Source organism: Microtus pennsylvanicus, chromosome 22, assembly GCF_037038515.1.
Source record: "Microtus pennsylvanicus isolate mMicPen1 chromosome 22, mMicPen1.hap1, whole genome shotgun sequence".
Classification (NCBI taxonomy): Eukaryota; Metazoa; Chordata; class Mammalia; order Rodentia; family Cricetidae; genus Microtus; species Microtus pennsylvanicus.
The window spans coordinates 19,543,853-19,567,774 of NC_134600.1; the positions used below are offsets into that span (position 1 = coordinate 19,543,853).

General features: G+C 44.5%; 1 protein-coding gene across 4 annotated transcripts in view; it reads left to right on the plus strand.

Annotated features, from left to right (window-relative positions):
- Positions 1-23,344, plus strand: part of Lpin2 (lipin 2) — a 66,551-nt gene extending 43,207 nt beyond the window's left edge. For all 4 annotated transcript variants that reach the window (XM_075956441.1, XM_075956439.1, XM_075956440.1 and 1 more), the window contains 17 exons: positions 2,437-2,738; positions 4,017-4,124; positions 4,971-5,094; positions 6,078-6,420; positions 8,778-8,877; positions 12,216-12,403; positions 13,432-13,525; positions 13,914-13,983; positions 14,652-14,741; positions 15,479-15,561; positions 16,259-16,403; positions 16,924-17,072; positions 17,575-17,661; positions 18,480-18,632; positions 18,953-19,067; positions 19,834-19,937; positions 20,231-23,344. In XM_075956441.1, the coding sequence (XP_075812556.1) occupies positions 2,437-2,738; positions 4,017-4,124; positions 4,971-5,094; positions 6,078-6,420; positions 8,778-8,877; positions 12,216-12,403; positions 13,432-13,525; positions 13,914-13,983; positions 14,652-14,741; positions 15,479-15,561; positions 16,259-16,403; positions 16,924-17,072; positions 17,575-17,661; positions 18,480-18,632; positions 18,953-19,067; positions 19,834-19,937; positions 20,231-20,375 (2,400 nt within the window). In that variant the 3' untranslated portion in view covers positions 20,376-23,344. The remainder of the gene's footprint in view (positions 1-2,436; positions 2,739-4,016; positions 4,125-4,970; positions 5,095-6,077; positions 6,421-8,777; positions 8,878-12,215; positions 12,404-13,431; positions 13,526-13,913; positions 13,984-14,651; positions 14,742-15,478; positions 15,562-16,258; positions 16,404-16,923; positions 17,073-17,574; positions 17,662-18,479; positions 18,633-18,952; positions 19,068-19,833; positions 19,938-20,230) is intronic.
- Positions 23,345-23,922: the final 578 nt, after the last annotated feature.

Sequence of the window (23,922 nt, forward strand, 5' to 3'; positions counted from 1 at the left end):
CCGTACTAATAAGGTTTTTTTTAAAAAATGATTCTTTTGTTTGTTTAGGAATACTATACCCATGACCTTAAGAGCCACTGAATTATGATGTCAAGAGTTAAATCAATTGGCCTATGTCATCTTGCATATTAGTGTACATGTGACTTCTATAAGACAGCTCTGTACCAGCCCCATGTCCTTGTGCAGTCTGGGTATTCCTGAGTGGGAACAAGAACAAACTCTTCTTGATGTAGTCAATATGGCTCTTTTTAAAAACCCTGTAGAAGCATCACTATCTTTTTCCATAAGAAATTAAATCTTAAAGCAAAAATAAGAAGCTTCAAGTTATTTGGATACAGAGACTTTGGGGGTTTGAAGGTGAACTACTAATTTGATGTTGTGAATTCACAAAGAGAAAAATGACAACAAAAATAACAAATAGCAAAACAAGATTATTTTGGTTGCCTTTTTTCTGAGCTTGGGAAAGAGCGCCAGTGTAGGCACTGTTTTGTGGGGTAGCCCTGAGGTAGTGCAACTTACAAAGGAACCTTATCCTGTTGTCTTCCTGGACATCTTACTGGTGTTTTAGTACCTCATTTGCATTTATAATAAACACAGTTTCACCTCCTCAGAAGCAAAGGCAAAGAGCAGAGTAAGGCATCATAAGCATAATTGTTTTTGATGTTTCTGAACATCAGATGTAGGCCCTATCACTGACGATCGTTATGTAAACCGGTGATCCTTTGCCTGCTACAGGGTCTGCCAGCAGTTCTGTTTAGAGCCTGCTTTAGCAAGGTCAACTCGAAGAGCATCAACTTTGCAAAACATAGACTAGATTTTCCTATACAATTGTAAATTCTAAGACATCCAGAGCTACATACTAAGGGCCTCTTTAAAATAAAAATAATACAGCAAAAAAAGTCCCAATTCATCCTACAAATATTAGAATTACTCTTCTATTATGAATAAATAATAATAAAATAAGACCTGCTTTTAAAAAAAAACATTTAATTATTTTGTATACAGTATTCTGTCTGTGTGTATGCCTGCAGGCCAGAAGAGGGCACCAGACCCCATTACGGATGGTTGTAAGCCACCATGGGTTGCTGGGAATTGAACTCAGGACCTTTGGAAGAGCAGGCAAAGCTCTTAACCGCTGAGCCATCTCTCCAGCCCAAGACCTGCTTTTAAAGGGGATTAAAAGTTAACAAAAACCCTATTAGGTGGTGGAGTTTTGTTTTGTTTTATTTTGTTTGGATTTTTGAGACAGGGTTTCTCTGTAGCTTTGGGGCCTGTCCTGGAACTAGCCCTGGTAGGACAGGCTGGCCTTGAACTCCCAGAGAACCTCCTTGTTCTGTGTGCCCCCCCCCATAGGTGCTGTTTATTTAGTTTTTGTTTATCTGACTTTTTGACCATTATCAACATTCCTTTTCAGTCAGCAATTCCAAAACAACCCCTCTTTTTAACGGTTTCCAAGGTGTAGATTTGCCTGGTTTATCAAATCATCTTATTGGTAGATGTCTTAATTATGTTTCTATTGCTGTGATCTATTGTGTGAACCATGAAGTTCACCCTACAGCTTACTTCATTAAGAGAAGTTAGAGCAGGACCTGGAGGCAGAAACTGAGGCAGAGGCCTTGGAGAATCGCTGCTTACCCGCGTGTTCCTTACGGCTTCTTTTCCTACACCAGCCAGGACCACCTGCCCGCAATGGGCTAGTTAATTTGTGCTTGCCTACCTCTCCTTTCTTCTGATTGAAATAAATGATTGAGAAGTTCACTAGATTTCATTTATTCAGTATTAAGTTGAAAAGTTTAATTATTCTGAATATCAGGCTGCCTTTTCTTCCTCTGAGTTCCTGAGAGGATACTTGGATTGAAGTGTTCTGATCTCCTCCATTGTCGGATGTTGCCTCTGTCATGATCACTTCCTCACTTGGCTCTAAAATCCTGCCCCGCTGCCCTTGTCAGATGTGGTCTTGGCCTTGGCCTCTGCTTCACCAGGCTCTTACCATCGCATCAGTCCTTGTAATACTCAGCACACTGCTGCCACTGTGATAGCTCTTTGTACAGAATTTAATCGGCTCAGATTCTTTTTGTTGTTTTTGTTTTTTAGGATAGGGTTTCTTTGTGTAGCCCTGGCTGTCCTGGAACTCAGCTACTAGGCTAGCCTTGAACTCAAGGAGATACTCTTGCCTCTGCCTTCTTCTTACTGGCACTAAAGGCGTGCTCCCCCACCGCCTAACTAATCGGCTCAGAATTTAATTGCAGGCTTTTCATCTTCAGTGCGGCTCTGAGGAAGACTCAGTTACATACTGAAATGAACTCACGTTTATTTAAGTCTACCTTTATGGACTATGCTCTCTTACCCCTGTGAAAAGTTGTATACTTGAGAAATTAATTATTGTTTTGATAACTGTCCAGTTTGCTGTAGATAACTTTTCTTTTATTCTTTAAGGAGAAACTACCTGCTTATCTTGCCACTTCGCCAATTCCTACTGAAGACCAGTTCTTTAAAGATATTGACACCCCTTTGGTGAAGTCAAGCAGAGATGAAAGGCCATCTCAGAGCCCAGATACTTCTCACACCTTGGAAACAGAGACAGTTTTCGCTCCAAGCTCTGTGAAAAAGAAGAAACGAAGGAGAAAAAAGTGCAAACAGGACAATAGGAAGGAGGAACAGGCGGCTTCTCCTGTCGCAGAAGACGTATGTGATGTGGGTGTGAGCTCTGATGATGAGAAGGGAGCCCAGACAGCAAGGTAAGGTTCCCAGTCTGGACAGGGGCTTGTGCACCCAGTAGCTGCTGCTACTCTTGGAGGTGTGTAGTGTGAGTCTGATGCCCTCACCCAACTGTTTATTGTGGCTCAGTGAAGGAAGCATCACATCCCACTTCCTGTCAGATCTGGTGTGCAGGTAGTGTTCTTCGGGACAGTCTGGAGGCGTGCCTCGTTCCATTGAGCACGTTTCAGGAAAGAGACTGTCGGCTCTTACTGAGCACTTCGCTGGGAGTGCGCAGATTCAAGTGGGAGCATTATATCCAGTTGTGTAGCTTTCCAACCCTAGGGTCTTTCCCCCTCCCCTTCCTCTGCACCTTCCCTGCCCCATCCCTCCCTCCTCCCCTTTCCTTCCCTTCCTATCCCATTCTCTTCCTTATCCCCTTTTCTTTTCTGCTTCCCCCTCCTTCCACAGGGTCTCACTGTAGAGCACAGGTTGGCCTCAGACTCATAATCCTTCTGCTTCCAGTTCCTGAGTACTGGGATTGGTATATACCAATACACCTGGCATCCCTTCTCAGGTTCTTGTATTTGGTATCAGACCTTTTCCTGGGAAACAGAGTTTTGTTTTGAGTTTATAAGTTAAAGGAGTTTCAGTTTAAGTGGGAGTTTCTAATCACCACTTACATACCAGTTAGTAGAATTACTCAAAACCTGTAACACTTTTCAAATCAACTACCTGAAATTTCAAGGGAGCAGTTTAAGGCAGAGTGTGCATTGTTTTCTCACTTAAGCTAGAATTTTCTTCCACCTGTTTGACTGAGCACTGGACCCAAGCACTGGAAGGACATCCATGTGATAGTTGATGAAGAACAAATGGCAGTTTCTTTCTGTGCTCTTAGCCCACCAAATTAAGTGGTGTGATTCCAGTTTACATTCAACACACTATCTTGAGTGTTCTATAAGAAGCTCTTAAACCTGCGGGATTGTGCCTTATGCTTTCCAGAGATTTCCACATGCTACCCCATATAAACCTCATACTGATATGTGATAAATTCCCTAATGATGAAAAGTGAAGTCATAGCGTTTACTTTGGACAATTTATTGTACTAAATGGAGCAACATCCCTAGCCTATCAGAAATTTTTAATCACATTTATTTTATATCCTTCTATGATATGGCTACTGGCTATCCTCCTGTTATATGGTGGGTGGCTTTGGTCATACCTCCTTGATCATGTTAGCCTTTTCCAGAAGACGCTGCTAATCATGTTGATAAGAGACTTGTTGGTACTCATTTTTGCTCTCTTTTTCCCTTTCGTAGAGGATCTTCAAATGCTTCCTTAAAGGAAGAAGACTATAAGGAGCCTCCACTCTTCCATTCCGGGGATCACTATCCCTTATCTGATGGAGATTGGTCCCCATTAGAAACGTGAGTATCTCTGAAATTTCTATTTTCCTAAGGGAAGAGGGGGGTACATATTAGTAGCTTTTATGTTATTTGATAGTAATAACACTTTCTGTTTATATAATAGTAGAGTAACCGTCAGGTAAAATTTAACATGAATATGAACTGTTTCTAACAACCATTTTGTTCCTAAATTTAATCTTACTCTGATGGTGTTTGCTAGTTGTAAATCTGAATAATTAGGATAGAAATTGCTCTCCTACTTTTAAATTCTATTATTTGGTGTCAAATAAATAATGTAGAGAAAGAATGTATGGTCATACTGTTCATTTTCTGTGACCAAACCTTCAGAATTTAAATGATTTTTTAAGTTTATGTATTTTATGCATAAAATTGTCTTGTCTACATATATGTCTGTGCACCGTATGCATGCATGGTGCCTACAGAAACCAGAAGAGGAAGTTGGATCCCCTAGGAGGTTAGTTACAGGTGATTACAGTTAGCAGATGATTGCGAGCTGCCATGGATTCCTGGGAACTGGACCCAGGTTTTCCAGTTCTTTACCACTGAGCCATTTCTGCAGCCCATGTTAACTGATTATTAATCGTCCTTCCTGTGTGTTTTCTGTCTTACAAAATTAACTGTATCATTGGTTTCCTGTGAGACGCAAACATTATGGAGGGCCTACAGGAGACCTGGAAAATCCTTAATAATCACTGTCATTTTTACTTTAGTAAAGACCTCAAGTGGAATAAGCAATTGATGTTTCCCTCAGTGGAGTGTCTGTACTTGTAGTTGACATATTCACACTTACATTTACTTTTCTCTACACACTGAGCCTTATTTTTCTTTGTTCTTGTGTGTTTGCAGCACTTACTCCCAGGCTATGTGTCCTAAGAGTGATTCAGAGTTGGAGGTGAAGCCTGCCGAGAGCCTGCTCAGATCTGAGTCTCACATGGAGTGGACGTGGGGCGGGTTCCCAGAGTCTACCAAGGTACTGGGACTTACTGGAAAGACTAGGATGTGTCTGAGTATGTTGCAAGGAGGCCACTTGTTTATCCCAGCCGCCTGGCTAGCTTAGCCCTGAAGTAACCACACAGAAACTGTATTAATTAAAACTGCTTGGCCCATTAGCTCTAGCTTCTTATTGGCTAACTCCTACATCTTTATTTAACCCATTTCTGACAATCTCTATATCACCACGAGGTCGTGGCCTACCAGAAAGGTTTCAGCACGTCTACCTCCAGCCACAGATCCATGGCGTCCCTCTGACTCTGCTTTCTTCCTCCCAGAATTCAGTTCTGTCTTCTCCGCCTACCTAAGTTCTGCCCTATCAGGCCATGGTAATTTCTTTATTTATTAACCAATGTAAGCAGCACCCAGAGGGGGCTCCCACATGATGAGTAAACACCAGTAAAGAGCCTTTGCTGTTAAACGAAGGAAGCAATTTCTTATTGAGCTCAGAGCATAATGATGGCATTGCCCTCTTGTGGTTGAAAGATAAATAAAAATTAACACTTCTTTATAAAATTTCCATTGTACACTTACTTATAACTTAATACAATAATATCTTTTGTGTTTCTACATATAACAAATAATGCTGATTAAAAAATTTTAAAGATACCTAAAAGAAACTAGAGTTTCCACACTGAAAAATTAAATCCCGAAAGTTAGGGTAGGATCTCACTCAGCTGGTGAAGGTTTGCCTGCTGTGCTCTAGACAGTGGGCAGGAGGAGGTTCATAGACTTTTCAGCTGCTCACGATGAGGGAATAATGTACTGAAAGATCCATTTCTTGGAAGAAAATCATTTAAATCCCATGTTGAATTCAGTTTTGTAAAAACAGAAATTGACTTGTTTATATTACTGAGTGCTTTAAGTTGCCTTAAGGAGCAGTAGGGTCGTGAATGAAGTTTTTTTGTGTGCTATAAGCTGTTTCCCTCAAGATAAGCATTTTTAAACAATTCATATTTGCAGGTCAGCAAAAGAGAAAGATATGACTGTCATCCGAGGACAGCCACAATTACACCGTCGGAAAACACTCATTTTAGGGTCATTCCCAGTGAAGACAGCCTCATAAGAGAAGTCGAGAAGGATGCTACTGTTGAAGATACTATCTGTACCATAGTGAAACCCAAACCCAGAGCCCTGTGTAAGCAGCCGAGTGATGCAGCTTCTGCTCAACTTCCTGAACTGCCTCTCGAGGCTCCTCAGACTTCATCTATGTTAGATGCAGACCATGTTCCCAGTCCATCCTCAATAGATGCTCCCTCAGAATCCAAACCAGCTGCTAAAGTAGACTCACCAACAAAGAAGAAAGGTAATTGTGTGTTTGACATCACACAGCATCAGTGGATGATGGTGTATTATTTCAGTGTCTCACATACTGTGAGACAGCTGTCTTTGTGATCTCCAGTCAGAACATGTCCCAGACTTCATGGTGATGACTTACCCATGTGGCTTCTCTTACTTCTCTTACTCTCTAAATTCCGAACAAGATGGTAAGTGTCCTTCTATTAGTTTCTGAGTCAATACTCAGTGGACCTCTAAGAAGTGCTTACTAAGAAAGTAAATGAATTATGTTCTAATCAGTTGGTGAGTACAGTGACAGTACCACTGTCGGCGTGAAGAAATCATATGTATATTCCCCAGGTACACTAAGTGTCTGTGCTATGCTTTTGTTTTGTTTTGTTTTTCGAGACAGGGTTTCTCTGTAGCTTTGGAGCCTGTCCTGGAACTAGCTCTTGTAGACCAGACTGGCCTCGAACTCACAGAGATCCGCCTGCCTCTGCCTCCCAAGTGTTGGAATTAAAGGCGTGCGCCACCACCGCCCAACCTGTGCTATGCTTTTAAACTAAGGTTCTACCAAGATTCATGTGCTGTCTTTGATTATTAACTAAATATGCTAGTAAGTAAAATCTTAAATGGCCTTTGCTTAAATAAAAGTAAAAGTAGAATGGAGAAAAAATATTTTCTCAGACATCTGCTTAGCTAAAGGAAATTTTTGTAGGTTTCGTATGGTTTAAAAATAAATACCTACGGGAGGTTGGAGAGATGGATCGATGGGTAAGAATACTGGCTGTACTTTGACCGAGGTTTGATTCCCAGCGTCTACATGGCAGCTAACAGTCATCTGTGATTCCAGTTCCAGGGACTCAGTGCTCTCCTCTGGTCTCTGGGCACCAAGCACATGGCCATATATCATATGGCAAAACACCATACACCTAAAATAGAAATATTTTTAAGTGTCCACTAACTATTGGTGCTTTCTTTCACTAATTTCCCTCCTAAATTGATGTGGATGAGCCCAGCCCTTGGCACAACTCCTTACTCTGTAACAATTGTCTCAGTAAGAGTCAGAAACTACACACATTGAATGCTGACTTGGAGCCTTTATCTAAGGAAGTAAAACCTTACCTAAAACCGCCTGTCTTATTAGCTGAGTGCCTGCTTCACTTTGAAGACAAAAAGGAAAGGAGCATGGAACATTCCATTTTGACAAACTGATACAGACTCAGATCATTCATAAATGAGTTGTCAAAAATAAGACTGTGGCTGTCAGGGGATCTGTGACCAAATCTGATGACTAGCTGACAGTGACTCTCAGAAATCTACACCAAGTATTCTGATGTAAGAACTGTTAAGGGGCATGACCAGGTCTTGTATGGTAGATGCTTTGGTTTGGTCTAAGACACTGTAGGAATTCACAGGGATAGGAGAAAGATTCCTACTGTTGTCTAGCTTTATTCTCTTCACCGCCCCTCCCCACTTGATTATGAAAGTTTTATACATAACCGTGGTACATCACTTAGTGACAGAGCTGTTGTCTGAGAAGTATGTCATCAAGCAATTTAGTATTGTTTTTTACTCGGTGTAAATCAATCGACTTGTCCTCTTGGTGTAGTCAGGAGATGCAGGAAACGTGCCAGGATGCTGTTGCTAGTATATGATGACATACTGTTTTAGATTTTAGTAGGTATATGGGAGTATGCCCTACACTAATAGTAAATATATAAGTAAGTCCCTTTCATCATTATCAAGCATTATATCACGTACATCATTAGATTGCTGTACTAACAGGACTAGCGATGCCATAGGTTCATTTACTCCACTATCATTACAAACATGGTATGTTCCCCTAAGACACTACTGGGTACCACCATTATATGTGCATCTACTGAAGTATCCTTATGTGGTGCGGTGCACAGCTGTGTCTCCTTGCCATCTCCTGACTCACAAACAGCACTTGGGAGGCAGAGGCAGGTGGATCTCTGTGAGTTCGAGACCAGCCTGGTCTACAAGAGTTAGTTCCAGGACAGGATCCAAAACCACAGAGAAACCCTGTCTCGAAAAACAAAAAAAAAAAAAAAAAAAAAAAAAACAAAAAAACCCCAGCAAGTTCTAGACATTGTGACATTTCTCCATTAAAGACCCCAGGACATGCCACCTAAGTATATTCTCTGTAGAACTAAAGTACTATTGACAGACACACATAGAAAGAAAGAAGCAGGGCCAAAGTGAGGACAAGGGCAAGGCAGGAACCCTTCTAGGGATTGATCTTTGGACCTTGCTTTAGGTGGATAGTGGCCCATTCTGTTTAGAAAACTTGGTACTATTGCAGAGTTGGTAAATAGAGAACAAATTCTTATCTCTGGTGTGTTTTTCTTTTAATAACAGGTGTCCACAAAAGAAGTCAGCACCAGGGCCCTGACGACATTTACCTTGATGACTTAAAGGCTCTTGAGCCTGAAGTGGCAGCTCTCTATTTCCCTAAAAGGTAGTGTGTGTTTGTGCGGTGAGATGTGAACAACTTGAGAAACCCCAGTTGTTTCATCTGAGCAAGAGGAACAGAGTGATGGTCTTTAGCTAAATCTGCTTATGCTTCGGGTTGGGGAAGCTCTCAGATAGTGTGTGTTGTTTTGAGTGCAGTGGCTTGAAAATAATGTGTTGTTTATGAAACATTTAGTACAATAAGGAGGGAGAGAGACCTGCGTAAGAGGTGTGTGTGTGTGTGTGTGTGTGAGAGAGAGAGAGAGAGAGAGAGGGAGAGGGAGAGGGAGAGAGAGAGAGATGCTGGTGCTACAGTGCACACTTGTGGAAGGCAGAGGACAGCGGGGTCCGTCCTCTCTGCGCTCCACAGGCTGTCAGGCTCTCTCAGCAAGCGCTCCACCTGCTCAGCCATCCTGCGGGCCTAGTTTAGTGCTCTTTATAGTCCTTAATAACAAACTGAATACACTTGAGGAATTCTTTGGCATTTGTTTCATTTGTGTGTTTTAAACAGCACTTTTTAATTTACAAACATTTTACAAAGAATTTCTTCACTCCTTTGAAGAATGTGAATCCACTTCTGAACCTGAGTCTTCTAAGGCCCCATTCTCGGGGACCCTGTGTCCCCCTAATGCCCATAGTCCCTTCTTCCTATCCCTCATTATTTTAAGGTAACTCATCCATGAACTTCAAACACAATGTATGTTAACCGTGTTCCCAAGTTCATTTTATCCTAAAAGGAACTACTACTTAATATACTGATTATAAAACTTAATTTTATTCTCAGAAAATGTGGTTTGAATTTACTGTGCACTATATACAAGCATTGTTTTATATGATTTATTGGGAAAACCTACTTCATTTTTTACTTGGAATGAGATTGATATACATATATTTAAGATTTTTAACAGATATTTTTGAGAGGTTCTTAAAGTTTGTTCGTAACTCTGTATAGTAGACTATCTTAAAATACCCACATACTTTATTTGAAGTAATGGGTTTTTATAGATGAAAAAACTGAAATTGGTCCAGTTTTTTTAAGGGTAGAAAAAATTAAAATGTGATCTGTTAGAATTATGGCTTTCTCTCATTTCCCAGTCCTTTTACTTTAGTTTTATATTGGATTTTTTAAAATATCCCTATTAAAAAATAGGGAGCAAGGCCAAACATGCTGGCACACACTTCAATTTAACCCAGCACTCAGGAGGCAGAAGCAGGTAGATTTCTGTGAGTTAGAGGCCAGCTTGGTCTGCATAACGAGTTTCAGGGCAGCCAGCTGGAGTTCATAATAGAACAAAGGAAATCGTCACTAATGCAGTGGAACTTGGTTACAGTTTTGCTGTTGATTAGCCACATGTAGCGGAAGGACTGAAAACTGGGGCATGTCATAGGCTCTCTTACTGCATACGAGTGTGCTCTGTTGTGACCGGCACTCTATATTACTAAATAGTCAGAATTTCACAGCTGATGTTCACACGTGTCCCATCATTCCTGTGGGTTTGGCAGCGTGCTGAGTCAGAAGGCAGCCCGCATGTTGACATGCCCTTCTGGCTGGATGACACCAGCTGCCGTCACTGATAAAGCTCCATGTCTTACTGTTGGGCTAGCGTTCCGTCACTAGTGTTGGGAGGCCCACACACAGGCCTTCCTCTGTCTCAGATGGGGACGGGAGGAGTGTGAGACCGCTGTCTCCCACTTCCGCAGCTTAGTCAGGTGCTGACAGAGTTAAAGTTTTCTCCAAGTGTGACTGTGCCTCCCTCTCTCGCCGCATGAGTGGCTGCATTGCCATATCTCAGTGGGCGTGGCTTTTGTGAGGAGCCCACCTCTCTGTCAGTTTCCCCTTAGTTTGAAGGCGTGCATTGCTATAAGAGGGAATTCCCACACATAAACAACTTCCCGTGAGAACACGCCTGCATTTCTACAGTCTGCTGCCACCTGCTCCTCAGCCCTTAGATGTTTCCAGGAGTACACGTTCATGTCACCAGGTGTGCCGTGTTTGGTGAAAGACCCTGGCTTCTTGGGTTGGTGGTGTCACTTAGCAGCCCAGTGCCTGCCTCGCCACACATGAGGCTCCTGGGTTCAATCCCCAGTTCTCAAAAAAGGAGGGCGAGCTGGCTTCTAGGTGAGCAATCCGAGCATCTCAAATATTAGAGTAGTTTCCATTGTGACCGAGAAACGTGACGTGCCATCTCCTTACTTCACATTTAAGCTCCGTTCCAAACGTCCAGTGTGCGCTCCGTCTGGCACCAGGCTTTCTGTGCCTTGTCTCAAAATACTCTCAGGGTAGTGAGGTTCAGGCCTCGCTGCTATACAGACAGTCTGCATTGTTCTAGAGGGTCAGGCCTCCTGAGTACTTTGTCCTTGAGTGTTTCTGCTTTTAAATTAGGCTAGTTTGGGATAGTATTAAGATGAATTCAGGAAAGCCTTGGGTTTTGTTTTCAGAACACAGCTTTGGACTTAGTAATTTTCTACAGACTGTATATTACCGTGCCCTTTTTCTTGGAAGGCAGTGATCAAAGGGCTTCCAAATGTCAGATTTTTCTTAACTGTCCTGTTATTTCATTGTGGCAATTTGAGTAAGTGCTTTTAGCTCTTCTACCCCTTTAGTTAGAGTCAGGAAGGCCAGTGGAAACGCTGGCACCATGAGAAGTGTTTACTACATTTGTAGTTAATCTCTCAGTCCTCAGATTCCTGCTGCTGTCGTTTATAATGTGAGGCTTTTTGTTGTTTTGTGTTTGTTTGTTTTTTGAGACAGGGTTTCTCTGTGGTTTTGGAGCCTGTCCTGGAACTAGCTCTTGTAGACCAGGCTGGTCTCGAACTCACAGAGATCGCCTGCTTCTGCCTCCTGAGTGCTGCGTGCACACTGCCACCCGGCTATTTTTAAACTCTACTTTAAAAAGCTGTGGAGCAGGGTCATTGGGAAGATGGCTTGGTGGATAAGAGCAGTTAACTATGAGAACCATAAGAACCCCAAGTCCAGATCCCCAGCCCCCACATAAACAGGGCATAGCACTTTATGTACCTCTAACTCTCCAGCCTTGAGTGGTAGAGACAGGTAGATCCCAGGAGCTCTGTCGTCGACCAGCCTGGCCCAAATGGCAAGTTGCAGTTCAGGAAGCCTGAACTTACATGTTTACAGCAGGTAAGTCTCAGAGTGATAGAAAACACCTGGCTTAACCCCATACTCTGACCTTTTCATGTGTGTTTGTTACCTTGTACTTACATGCATACATCATGCACTCATACACCCCAGAAGTTACGTTTGATTTCCCGTCTGTTCCTCGTAGGATTCGAGAGGACCATGTATTTGGAATAAATCCTTGTTCTCCTTCCTTGTGTCTGCCACAGTGACACCGATCCCGGCTCCCGGCAATGGCCTGAACCCGACACACTCTCTGGCTCTCAGTCCCCACAGTCTGTGGGAAGTGCAGCTGCAGACAGTGGCACCGAGTGCCTCTCAGACTCTGCCATGGACTTGCCTGATGTCACTCTCTCCCTCTGTGGAGGCCTCAGTGAGAATGGAGAGATTTCTAAAGGTATGCTGGACAGCCATGCCTGTCTTCACCTCAGAAGGGCAAGCCTGGTCATGGCTTGATTTGTGCCCAGACCTCTGTTCAGTAAATTACTGGCATGAGGGGAAGATATTAATGAAATCTACTTTCAGTTACCATAAATTCTTGACTGGCTTTGTGTGCATGTGGGTACCTTTTCATAAAGCCTTGTCTTAGAGTCTCACAGTGCCTTTGTGTGTAGGGGGTAGTTCCGTAAGGACCTCTTTTGTGAGACTCTAATTTCACACTCGGAAACTGATAACTTACGGGCTGCTCTGTCTGCAGAGCGGCAGGGTAGGATCACGTCCCATTGATGTTGCGTGTGTGTGAAACTGCTGAGGAACCTGTGGGGAGCGCCTAGCTGCCTTCCTGACAAGCTCAGGACTCAATAAGGGAAGACTGAAGCTGTGGGGCGGTGTCTGTCCACTGAGTAAACAGTCTGATTGCCTTCTGTTTCAGGCTTGAGAGATGTCCACCCCATGTTCTTGCAGCCTTTGCTCCCCACCTCCTGTGTTAAGAGTTAACTGCCAGTGCACCACTAGCTCCACCTGACCCCCGCTATTGTACTGTGAACAGCACTGGATCAGCTTGCCTGGGTTGACCTTTGCAGTCCAGGCAGATGTGACCCCTCAGTTGTCCTGCCTTTACCCACTTCGTATTCACTTGAAGTTACAACTTTTCTGGGTTTGGCCCCTACCTGTATTTGCTTTTCCTGGAAGGCAGCGCTCCTTCCGTGACTGGCACATCACATTAGCGCTGCCCTTTGTCCCCTCTCCCCAGAACTGCTTCAGATGGCAGCAGGGTTCACGGAGTGTTAGAAAGGGGGTGGGGGTTTATTATATTTTGGTTTGGGGTTTAGTTTGAGTCCTAAAACTATGAAAGTGTCTTTTGATAAACGTGGAAAACAGTTTCCTCTAAAAGCCTTTTTAAGCCCACAAGTCCTTTAGTGCTGAGTGCTGTGACCGTCCAGAGATCTGTGCCTCTCACATGCTGATGGCTGCTTTACTTTACAGAAAAGTTCATGGAGCATATCATCACTTACCATGAGTTTGCAGAAAACCCTGGCCTTATCGACAACCCGAACCTTGTAATACGGATATATAACCGGTAAACACCATTGCCTTGATCCTTGCTAAGTACTCCACAGTTTCCAACTGCCATTGTTTTCCTTGCTGTAAGATTTGTTATCACACAAATGAGAACACAATGATTTACAAGTGAGCCTGAACCTTCACCTTTTGACCTGAGCTGGTGCGATACTGTCTCTGTTTTATGAGTCTTACTGCTTCTCGGCTCACAAAAGTTTGGCTTAAAGCAGATCTTCACAATTTAGTTGTTCATCTCTTTATTGGAGAGAATAAGCAATTTGATAAGATTATTCTTTCACTTTTCCTCTGGTCCCCCGACGCTCTCTAGGCTCCAGCCCTGCCCCTAAACCCTGCTTTTGCTTCTGACTCTCTGTGTGATGGGTTTGCACAATTTTTATTTCTCATAGTTACTACAACTGGGCTTTGGCTGCTCCCATGATCCTTAGCTTGCAAGTATTCCAGAAGAGTTTACCTAAGGTGAGTGATCTGCATTTGAAGTCTCCTTCAAAGTATCTAACATACAGCAGTCCAAAAGTTTATATTCTCTATTACTGGATTCTAGTCAAGGTTCTGAGTTTAGTATCCAAACTGCTGTATTCACTAAATCCTAGGCAACCACCTGGCCTACCACTTGTCCCCATTTTTGTTAAGTATTTATGTATCCCAGTTTCTGAGCTGCAGACTGAGTGCTCTGTGGTAGAGCACTTCTGTGAACGTGTGAAGGTCTGAGTGCAGTCCCCAGTCTTACTACATCATCTGTTAAAAATTCTTCTCAATATGGGGAGAAACAGCAAGAAGTGGGCTTCCGAAAGGTGACGTTCATGTGGCTGAGTTAGATTGCAGGTGGCATGTCTGTTACAGAGAACTTTCTGCTCACCACAAGATCACTCCTTCTCAGACTTTGTATCATAAAAGCCCCAGATTCCAAGAATAAGAGGTGTGCTTGCCGAACCCTGAGGTCCACTGGGCCTCACACAAACCTGTGCTGGAGCCTTGTCATTTCCAAGGAGTGCATGGCCTTTCCTCCTGAGCTGTGTAGAGCGTCTCTCATTCTGTAGTAAAGCCCTGTCCTATAGAATGGTAGTGAGGAGTCGGTGATTACAACGGCTAGATCGCCTGTGCTTACCCACACTGACTGTTTGCAGGCCACGGTCGAGTCCTGGGTTAAAGACAAGATGCCAAAGAAATCTGGTCGGTGGTGGTTTTGGCGTAAGAGAGAAAGCATGACCAAACAGGTAATGACTGATTTGTGTTAACATAACACTTTCTCTACCACTCATAAAAGCAGGGTACGGGCACTGCATGGCAGTTCTGAGGCATTGCTGCATGCAGGTGCTATGCTGCTGCTTTCTACAGATGTTTGAGCTGCTGGTTTTTTAGGAAGCTTGGACTTTGTAGGCAGAGCTGGGTGAAGCCCTGTGAGTAGTGAGGGTGGAGCTGGGGCGGAACTTGAATTTGACTCCAGAACACTACTCTTTCTGCTTCCTTGTTAGCTCTCAGGTGTGAACAGAGGTTATATCATGCACAATCCACATACAAACATGCAGAATGTCCCTTTTAACAAAGTAGCAGGAGAGCAGGTTTGTCCAGAGAGCCTTCTAAAGAAGGGAATTCTGGGAGTTTCACTGTTGTTTTTCAGATAACAGAGGGTGGTCTTGCCTTTACCAAGTTCATGTCCACATCAGTGTGGTCGGGCTGCCTTTCTCCCTTCTGTAGGTGACAGACAGGAGAAGGCACCAGTAATTACTTCCATGGTGCAGTCCAGATGTCTCAACCAGATACCTGACCATTGGGCCAGTTATATTTTGTGAATAGCTTTTTACAAGCAGTGTGTGATTTCTGCCCTTCAACTTCAAGTGGAAAAAGTTCCTCAAGTTTGCAGTCATGGATGGAGGTTTTCGTTTCCTAGCAAGGATTACAGCCGAAGTTTGGAGAAAACATTGTACACTGACATTATCATCTTTCTGTCCAGCTACCAGAGACCAAGGAGGGAAAATCTGAGGTCCCGCCAACAAATGACCTACCTTCCAGTGCTGAGGAGCCAGCCAGTGCCAGGTGGGTGCCCTGTCCTTTCTCCTAGCTCACGGCACTGGCAATCCTGCCTGGGTATAAGATCAAAGTTGATCTTGGCAATTCTGCTGAATTTTAGCCATAATACCTTTTTCCTGTAGAAAGACACGACAGTAAGTGGCTTGTCTGTGGCACTTGGTAGATAAGGAATGCCTTTCCCAGTTTGCAGGCCTTAAATACACAGCATTGCTTCTAATACTGCGCCCATCACAGAGCCAGGCTACTAGGAAAGGCAGAACTTTAGGAAGGGATCCCGGACATAATCAGGACTGCCCCGCTGGTACCCCTACTCCCTGCTTTTCAAGTGGCAGAAGGGATATTAAAAAGCTTCTGAAGGGTGGATTTGGGCATTTGAGTGGCTCGGTTGTGTTGTGTGTGCTTACATTCCAACCCTGTCCTTTGATCTCACTCCCACAGTGGTAATCCTAGTCTGGGGTTCATCTTCTCACTCTCCTTACTTTCTCTCGGAAAGGAAGTATAAAGGGAATTTTCTAAATTTAGAAATATTTCCTGCTATGTCCAATGATGTTTTAATATAGCCAAAGCTTGAACAGATCCTTCTGCCTCAGTCTTGTGGAGACTTGGCTTATGGTTATGTAACACTTGTTTATTTTCTTGTCCTAAATTATAAGCCCTCTCATCTGTCAGTAGCCTGGCTCTTTGTGACTAGTTTGTTGATTAGGCCTGCAGAGAATGATTCTTCTAGTGATGAGGGGTCGCAGGAGTTGGAAGAAACAATCAAAGTTGAAACCATCTCCATGGAGACACTGAGTCACTGTAGCACAGCTTCATATAAGAAGTCTCTCCGACTCTCCTCGGACCAGATAGTAAGTATTACGCAGTAGAGTTGTGCTTATATATGTGCTTCTCTAGGAGAACAGCACCCCAAGTCCTGGTGAGCAGTTAGGACCACTCAAGGAGCGTGTGACCTGGGTTTCTCTGGTGAATCTTACTGCTCATTCAGCGCAGGACCACATGCTGCTGCTTGGCATTCATAACAGCAGAGCAATGACATCTTAAATGCAATTTCTTCCCTCTCACTTTGACGCAGTTGTCCTGTGAAATGGTTTTCCTGGGTTGAGCATGAGGCTGTGACCAGGGCAGTGAATAGTGATTTTAGGTGTGATGGACGATAGGGAGGTTTTGTTTTGTATAGGGTATCAGGAAATCCTTGGGACTGGAAAACAGTACTCAAGCAATGTGTCTCCTCAACCATTATAACCATGCATGAGTCGGGGCTAGCTAACACCAGAGAAACCACATGCTCTGAGTTTCATTTTAAAGAGTTAAACTCTGCTCCAAAGTATGGATTTTCAGCTTTCTTTAATGTTGTGCTTTTTATAAAAGGCAAAATTGAAGCTCCATGACGGCCCCAATGACGTTGTATTCAGTATTACAACCCAGTATCAGGGTACCTGTCGTTGTGCGGGTACCATCTACCTGTGGAACTGGAATGACAAAATCATCATTTCTGACATTGATGGAACAATAACCAAGTAAGCTGGAGCATATTGTGGGTAGCAGGAAGGATATGGGTTGGGGAAGCAGTCAGAACCCAGCAATAATGAGAGTGTCTTTTAAACCATATGCCCTGAGATATACTAAAAACAGCCCGAATGGCGTCATTTTTTATGGGTGAGGGGGAGGTGTGTGGAACCGTACAAATGATTTCTCAAATGTAACTTGGAAAGATTTGGCCACTTGGTCCCCAAATTCTAATATTCAGTGAAGACAAACTGTTTAAGATTTTAGGGAATGAGAGAAAAAAGATGTGCTAGTGGATTATCTCTGAAAATAAATACTGTGCGTTCCTGTAACTCCCCTGTGGGAGCACCTCAGGGTATGTCACTGCAGGGCTGCCCTGCCTTTACATGAAGTCAGGTGAAACCACCTTGAGACAGTGTCCCCAGTTCTAGTGCTTACTGGCAGCCAGTATGAAAATGCTCAGCTCTCTATGTTGGTTTCTGGTGTCTGTTTCTATTTCTACCCTCTTACCAGGTCTGATGCTTTGGGACAAATTCTCCCACAGCTGGGTAAAGACTGGACTCATCAGGGTATAGCGAAGCTCTACCATTCCATCAATGAGTGAGTACCCATTTCTGAGTGTCCTCTTCCCAGTTTTGTTTTGACCAAGAACTAGAGAAAAATAATACAGATCTGTATACATTGTGTGTTTATGGCTAGGTATTTTTTGGTTTTGTTTTCAAAAGTGTTGTGTACTTGGTATCCTATTATTGTGTTTTACCTGCCATAACTCAGCTAAGTTCTGGGAATCACTAACTTTCCTAGGTCATCAGAACTGTAACTATTTGTAGCTAGGATTTATCAGGAGAGCTGACTTTAATGTCTGGTTTATTTACTGGTAGCATAAGCATGCGTGGAAAACAGTTCCTCAAGGGAAGCCATGCCTTCCTTTTTGGGATCCTAGCATGTCTGCGTGCCACTGATCTTGAGATACAGTTCCGTCTTCAGCTTGAGTTGAGAATAAAATGCTATGAAAGTCAGAATATGTCAGTTACTCAGGTGTAATTATACCTCCTGTCCTATAGATTGGTTTGTGACCTACAAACTAAATAAGGCCCCTTAGATCCTTTACAGCAAATACCTTACATATAGTCCAGTTTTGTCCACTCTGGACCTTTCTGAACTAGGTGCAGCATGTATTAAATCAGTGCAAGTCACTTTGCAGTTTAACACAATCTGTTTTTACATATGCCTCTGTTTTGTCCATGGTTTCTAACCCTAACTGGTTTCCTTCTGCGTTCAGTAATTTCATTTTCAAAGTAAAAGAGAGGAACTTATTTGGATATTTTAAAAGAAAAAAAAAGTTTTCCTGTATCCACAGGACATGGCTAACCGGATTGTTTGTGTGTGCGTTTGTGCTGTTTTTGTCTGTCTGTTAGGAACGGTTACAAGTTTCTATACTGTTCTGCTCGCGCCATTGGCATGGCCGACATGACCCGAGGTTATCTGCACTGGGTCAATGACAAGGGCACCATCTTGCCCCGAGGCCCTCTGATGCTGTCTCCCAGCAGTCTGTTCTCTGCCTTCCACAGGTAACTTTCCCGTGGGCTGGGCGTGCTGGGCTCCTCCACTGGGGGCTGGGGGAGTGGTGGAGACAGAACTCTAACCGGTCCCTCAGGCTGTAGAGTGTCTGTGTTTTGTCATTTGTTGGCTCCCTGAAGTGCTCTAAGATGATGAAGGGAAAGTGTTATTACCCAAATACTCCATCGCAGGATGGACTAGCAAAAGACGAAGAATGCTGACGGTGCCTGCGGGTTGTTAGGAACATGGGGCGACGTGAAGGTGAAGATCTAAGAACAGACTCTGGTAGAAACTGCCATTTCCAATTGGTGGTTGTATTCCTCTTCTTTAGGGAAGTGATAGAGAAGAAACCAGAGAAGTTCAAAATCGAGTGTCTGAATGATATTAAGAACCTGTTTGCCCCGTCCAAGCAGCCCTTCTACGCTGCCTTTGGAAACCGTCCTAACGTAAGTGTCTTTGGAGTGTGTTTTCATTTATTTTTTGTGTATGAGTGCTTCGTCTACACATATATAGAGAGAACCACATGTGTGCCTGATGCCAGTGGAAGAGCAAGGGCATCAGATCTCCTAGAACTGGAGTTACAGGTGGTTGTGAGCCACCATGTGGGTGCTAGAAATCAAACCAGGTCCCTCTGCAGAGCAGCAAGTGCTCTCAGCCATGAGTACCCCTCTGGTCCCTTTGTACATTTTTTGTTGAAACAGGATCTCAGTAAGTTACCCATTCTGTAGCTTAGGCAGCCTTTGAACTTGAAATCTTGCCTCAGCTGCTTGAGTAGCCAGGATCTGCACTAGAGGCCAGGCTTATTCAAATTTCCCTAGAAGTTGGGAAAGTCCTATAGTTACCTTTTGGCCCCAAGAATGTATACAGAGGATATCCTCGCCCACCCCACCCCCAAACCCCTTTGAATTTATTTCCTCAGTCAGTTCTGCCTGTGTTCTAACTGGTCTGAAGCCATGCCCTTGGTCTACACCAGAACCATGATGCAAATTCTCACCCTGCCTTGTGTACTGTATCTTATGGGGGAGGGGAGTCCTCCATATCTGGACTACTAAAGGTGTTACTGCAGTATTCTCGGAGGATCTTGATTTGCTCTTTGCTGCCCATTTCTGACTCCCTGTGCACTTTCTGGATTTGTCTCAAGATTTCCCGTCTTCAGCCCATGTAGTGGTTCTGGCCTATGAGGAGCCAGCTAAGTTTTGGTGTCTTCTGCAGGATGTCTATGCTTACACACAAGTCGGAGTTCCAGACTGTAGGATATTCACCGTGAATCCGAAGGGGGAATTAATACAAGAAAGGACCAAAGGAAACAAGTCATCGTAAGTGCATTCGTGTTGCAGCCATATACAGCTGAGGACACATAAGAACTGAGACGGGGCCCAGCCAGGAGGAGTAAAGCTGTACCTGTGTGAGCATTCTCTGTGGGTAGTGGCTTAGGGAGTCTCTGGTTATTTTATGTGTGAAGACAGTGTGCACCCTGGGATGGGGCCGAGCTCTGAGTAAGTACTGAGCAGCCCTTTCGTATAATCTGAATAGCCAGCCTCACAACCCATGTCTTTGCTAAACATGAGTTGTTAGATAACAGCTTGTATGTCTTCCCATTTCCTTCCAGGTATCACAGGCTGAGTGAGCTTGTAGAACACGTGTTCCCACTTCTCAGTAAGGAACAGAATTCTGCTTTTCCATGCCCAGAGTTCAGTTCCTTCTGTTACTGGCGAGACCCAATCCCTGATGTGGACCTGGATGACCTAGCTTGAACGAAGCCTATACAGCAGGGTGGGGACACTCACCTGCCTCCCAACAGGGGAAGTAACTGGCCTCTTAGAGATGAAGACCCCGGAGCCTGCAGTCAGGAACCTGCTTTCCAGAACAGGGACAGGGTCCCCGAAGCTGGTACTGCCGCCCTCAGCACCTGGACAGAGGATTAAGGGCCTTAGCCTGAGGTACAAGCCTGTGCTCCATCACCTGGGCTTCCTCTCATGCTTTCTGTGGAGCCCGTGTGCTGCGCCCCTCGGCTGCAAGACTTAGAATGGCAGAAATCAGAAACTAAACAAGAACGACCAGCACATTACTACACAGTAAAGAGTTAAAATTTCCACTGCTCGGTTGATGGTTTCTCTCTGTAACCAGGGCTTTCTCCAGAAGTCTGTTAGTGTTGCTGGCTACGTGTCCATGTCCCCTCGGGACACTTCTGCTCTTGGTCCCTGAACTAGGACAACGGCTTCGTGTGCCAAGATGGGCATCCCCAGCAACTGTGTGCAGCGCCATGATCCCAACTCTAGCAGCGTGGGCTTCTGAGGAGAGAGCACCTTGGCATCATCCTCTCCTCTCCTGTGCCTGCTTCCCAAGGAGAAAGAAGCCGTTTGAGTTACTGCTCTGCCCTAGCCAGAAGAACAAGTGCACATTTTATATCTGGAGTAATCCTGAGAAATTGGTTTGGAATACAGAAAAGGCAGCAGCTTTGCCTCACAAGCATAGAAAGGCAGCTGCGCTGGGTCCTGGGAGTCACCCTTTCCTCTGACGCTATCTTCTGGCTGAAGTGGCCCCTGGTGAGTAGGTATTTCAGGAAAGGATTTCTGAAGTTCTGGCTTCAGAGTTGCCAGGGGAAAAGCCCCTGGCTGGCAGCATTGACCAGTCATTTGGACTTCAACCATGTAATGAGTCCCTGGAGGCATGGGAGAGAGGGTCATGGAGCGCCTGTGGAGAGCCAGCACCGCAGCAGTGGCCCCAGTCCATCGTCTAGTTCACACAGTTGATACTGCAGATGAAGCCTCGTGGGGATGTGGGTACCCCTGCATTTTCTTGGCAGCAGCATGCACTGGCCTAGTTACGCTCTCTTGTCAAATGTCAGGACAGATGTGACAGGGAGTTATGTCCTGGACTCTCCACAGCCTCTGATCAACAGGGTGTGGACAGTCACTGCAGTGCAAACATCAAGAGAAGTGTTGGCGGAAGGCGTCCCAGGACCTTCACTGGTTCTTGGTACAGCCCTCTTGGATGGTGGATATGAAGGCTGAGCAGAGCGGGCACTGCGGGGAAAGATGGTCCCACGTCAGCCCTGCACCCTGCGGCTGGACGGCTGGCCCTGTCACAGTGTTTCAGTTTGCTTCGCCCAGTTGGCTTAGAAAGGGAGGTTATTTTCCAGATTGGAGAGTTGAGTGTCCCTGCCTCGTTTCAGTATTGCAGTTGAATGCAGCGACCACGTAACATTCTTTAATAGAAGAAAAATACCTTTGAGCGTAGTTTTCGGTGGCAGAACCACTGGAGGCAGTGCTCACAGAGGGGGCAATGCAGGCTTCCACAGTGCTGGCCTCACTATAAATAGCCCGTGTCTCCTTCATGAGTTATTTGTGTTAGGTATAGGGAAACTCAGTTGTTTATGTGAAATTCTTCCCAGGCAGTGAAGTAAGATTTGTAGAGCAGCCACGTGGCCACATGATGCTGTCAAGGTCTCAGCACCGCCTGGGATTTAGCACCCTTTGGTTTATGGAGTAAGAATTGTGTGCGCTTACCCTGAGCTCAGTAGAATCTCTATGGTACAGAAAATCTCATCATGTTTCCTCAGACAGTTTCAGTTTGTCCTTTGTGGAGTCTTTGCCTCAGCAGCCTGTTTCCTTTTCCTTGACACTCTTTTCTTTGGACACATGGGCCTTCTCAGAGGGCCCAGCTTAGGTTGTGGGGCTCCTGGCCTGTGCTGCTCTTCTCCCCGTCTCCATTAGCCCTGCACTTGTCACTACAGATTGATCAGTGGGTATTTAGGCTAATGAATGTAACTCTTTTTCCTTATTTAAAGGAGTCTTCTTGCTAAAAGTAGATGATTACTATTGCTGTAGTGTTCTGAAGTATTAGGTTTGTGCTGAAAATCCATTGCCATTTGTTACAAATGACATTTGTTCTTTCTGTGAAAGAGAGATGCCCTCGAGTGTGTTTGCACACAAACCCTTAGATGGCTTGTTGCAGTATCTCCCTTGTTGCCAGTGGCAGGTGATGCTGCCGGGGCACTGTTGGCAGACTGGCCTCAGAGTCGCTGTCGGCCTTGCCCTCTGTCCTCCAGCTCACTCTAACTTCAGTGTTGGCTTTGATGTCGAGTGTTGAAGCACTGTAGTAGAACTGATGGCTGCTCTCCCTCCATCAGGCTGTGTAGGATGCACACTTAGCCCTGTGATCAGGACTGCACTTCCTGTGGTCTAACCCATCTGCATAGTTTCAGTTGGAAAGAAACGTACTATTGTGATGACCCAAAACTAAAGCTGCTAAAAACAATGGACAAGGACCAGAGCTGAGTGGCGGGGAGGCTCTGTCCTTGCAGCCCCTTTGCCCTTCTGCAGTGCTGCTGAAGGAACGGTTAGGACGACGGGAACACCTTCTCCTCTTGCAGTTGATTGCTGCAGGGAACTTGCAGCGTTATTGCGTAGCTCTGGGACACCTCGTTTCTGAGCATGCTGGGATTTATTTAAAACCGGGTGAAGTCAGTGCTCTTTCCAGGTGAAAACCTTTCATTTTGATTTGAAGGCAGAGGGAAGATTGCTCTTTTCATAACTGTGTTCAGCCGATGACATTTGATAATCAGACAGCATTGTCACTAAGCAGTTTAGGTTGTGTAATTGTAAACCCCAGCGCAGTGCCTCAGTCATGGTAAAGATGTCTTCAGATGAATGGCTCATATTTTGGTGCAGTGTTTGATGTTCACAACAAAATGTTACAATAATAAACTAACATAAACCGAGTGCATTGGGCTCTTTCCTTTAGAGGATGTTTGACCATCTTATCTGTATTAGTGCCAGAGATTGATAATTATAATTATCAGTTCTATATGAATAGCGTTTTTGTCTAAAGGAGGAACCTCTTCCTGTTGCTCACATGTAAACCCTGATTCCAGAAGTGAAGCTCCAGCCACAGGAACTGATGTCTCTGCCTTGTAGGTTCTGCCGAGTAGTGATTGATTCCTGTGTCAGTTCCCCTATAGTGTGGCTAGCACACCAGCCCTCAGAGCCCCCTAGGGGTCCACTCAACCTTTTTATAAGCCCCTCTTGAGGTATGTGGCAGCTACCATCCTGATGTTCCCAGCAGACAACAGAGTGAACGTCCCAACCCACGTCACATAGGCAATGACAAGAGTGGTGTCCTTGTCCCCTCAGGTCCAGATCATATCATAAAAACTCTGTGTTTGATGCTGCTTTCCTGGGATGCGAGGCTGGGCTGAGAGAAGCCACAGGTCTTCTGGTAGTATCCTTTGGCCTAGAAAGAGTCTGGCTATAAAGAACTGGGGTTTTCCTCAAGCAGTTTGAAGTACTGAGTGTGGAG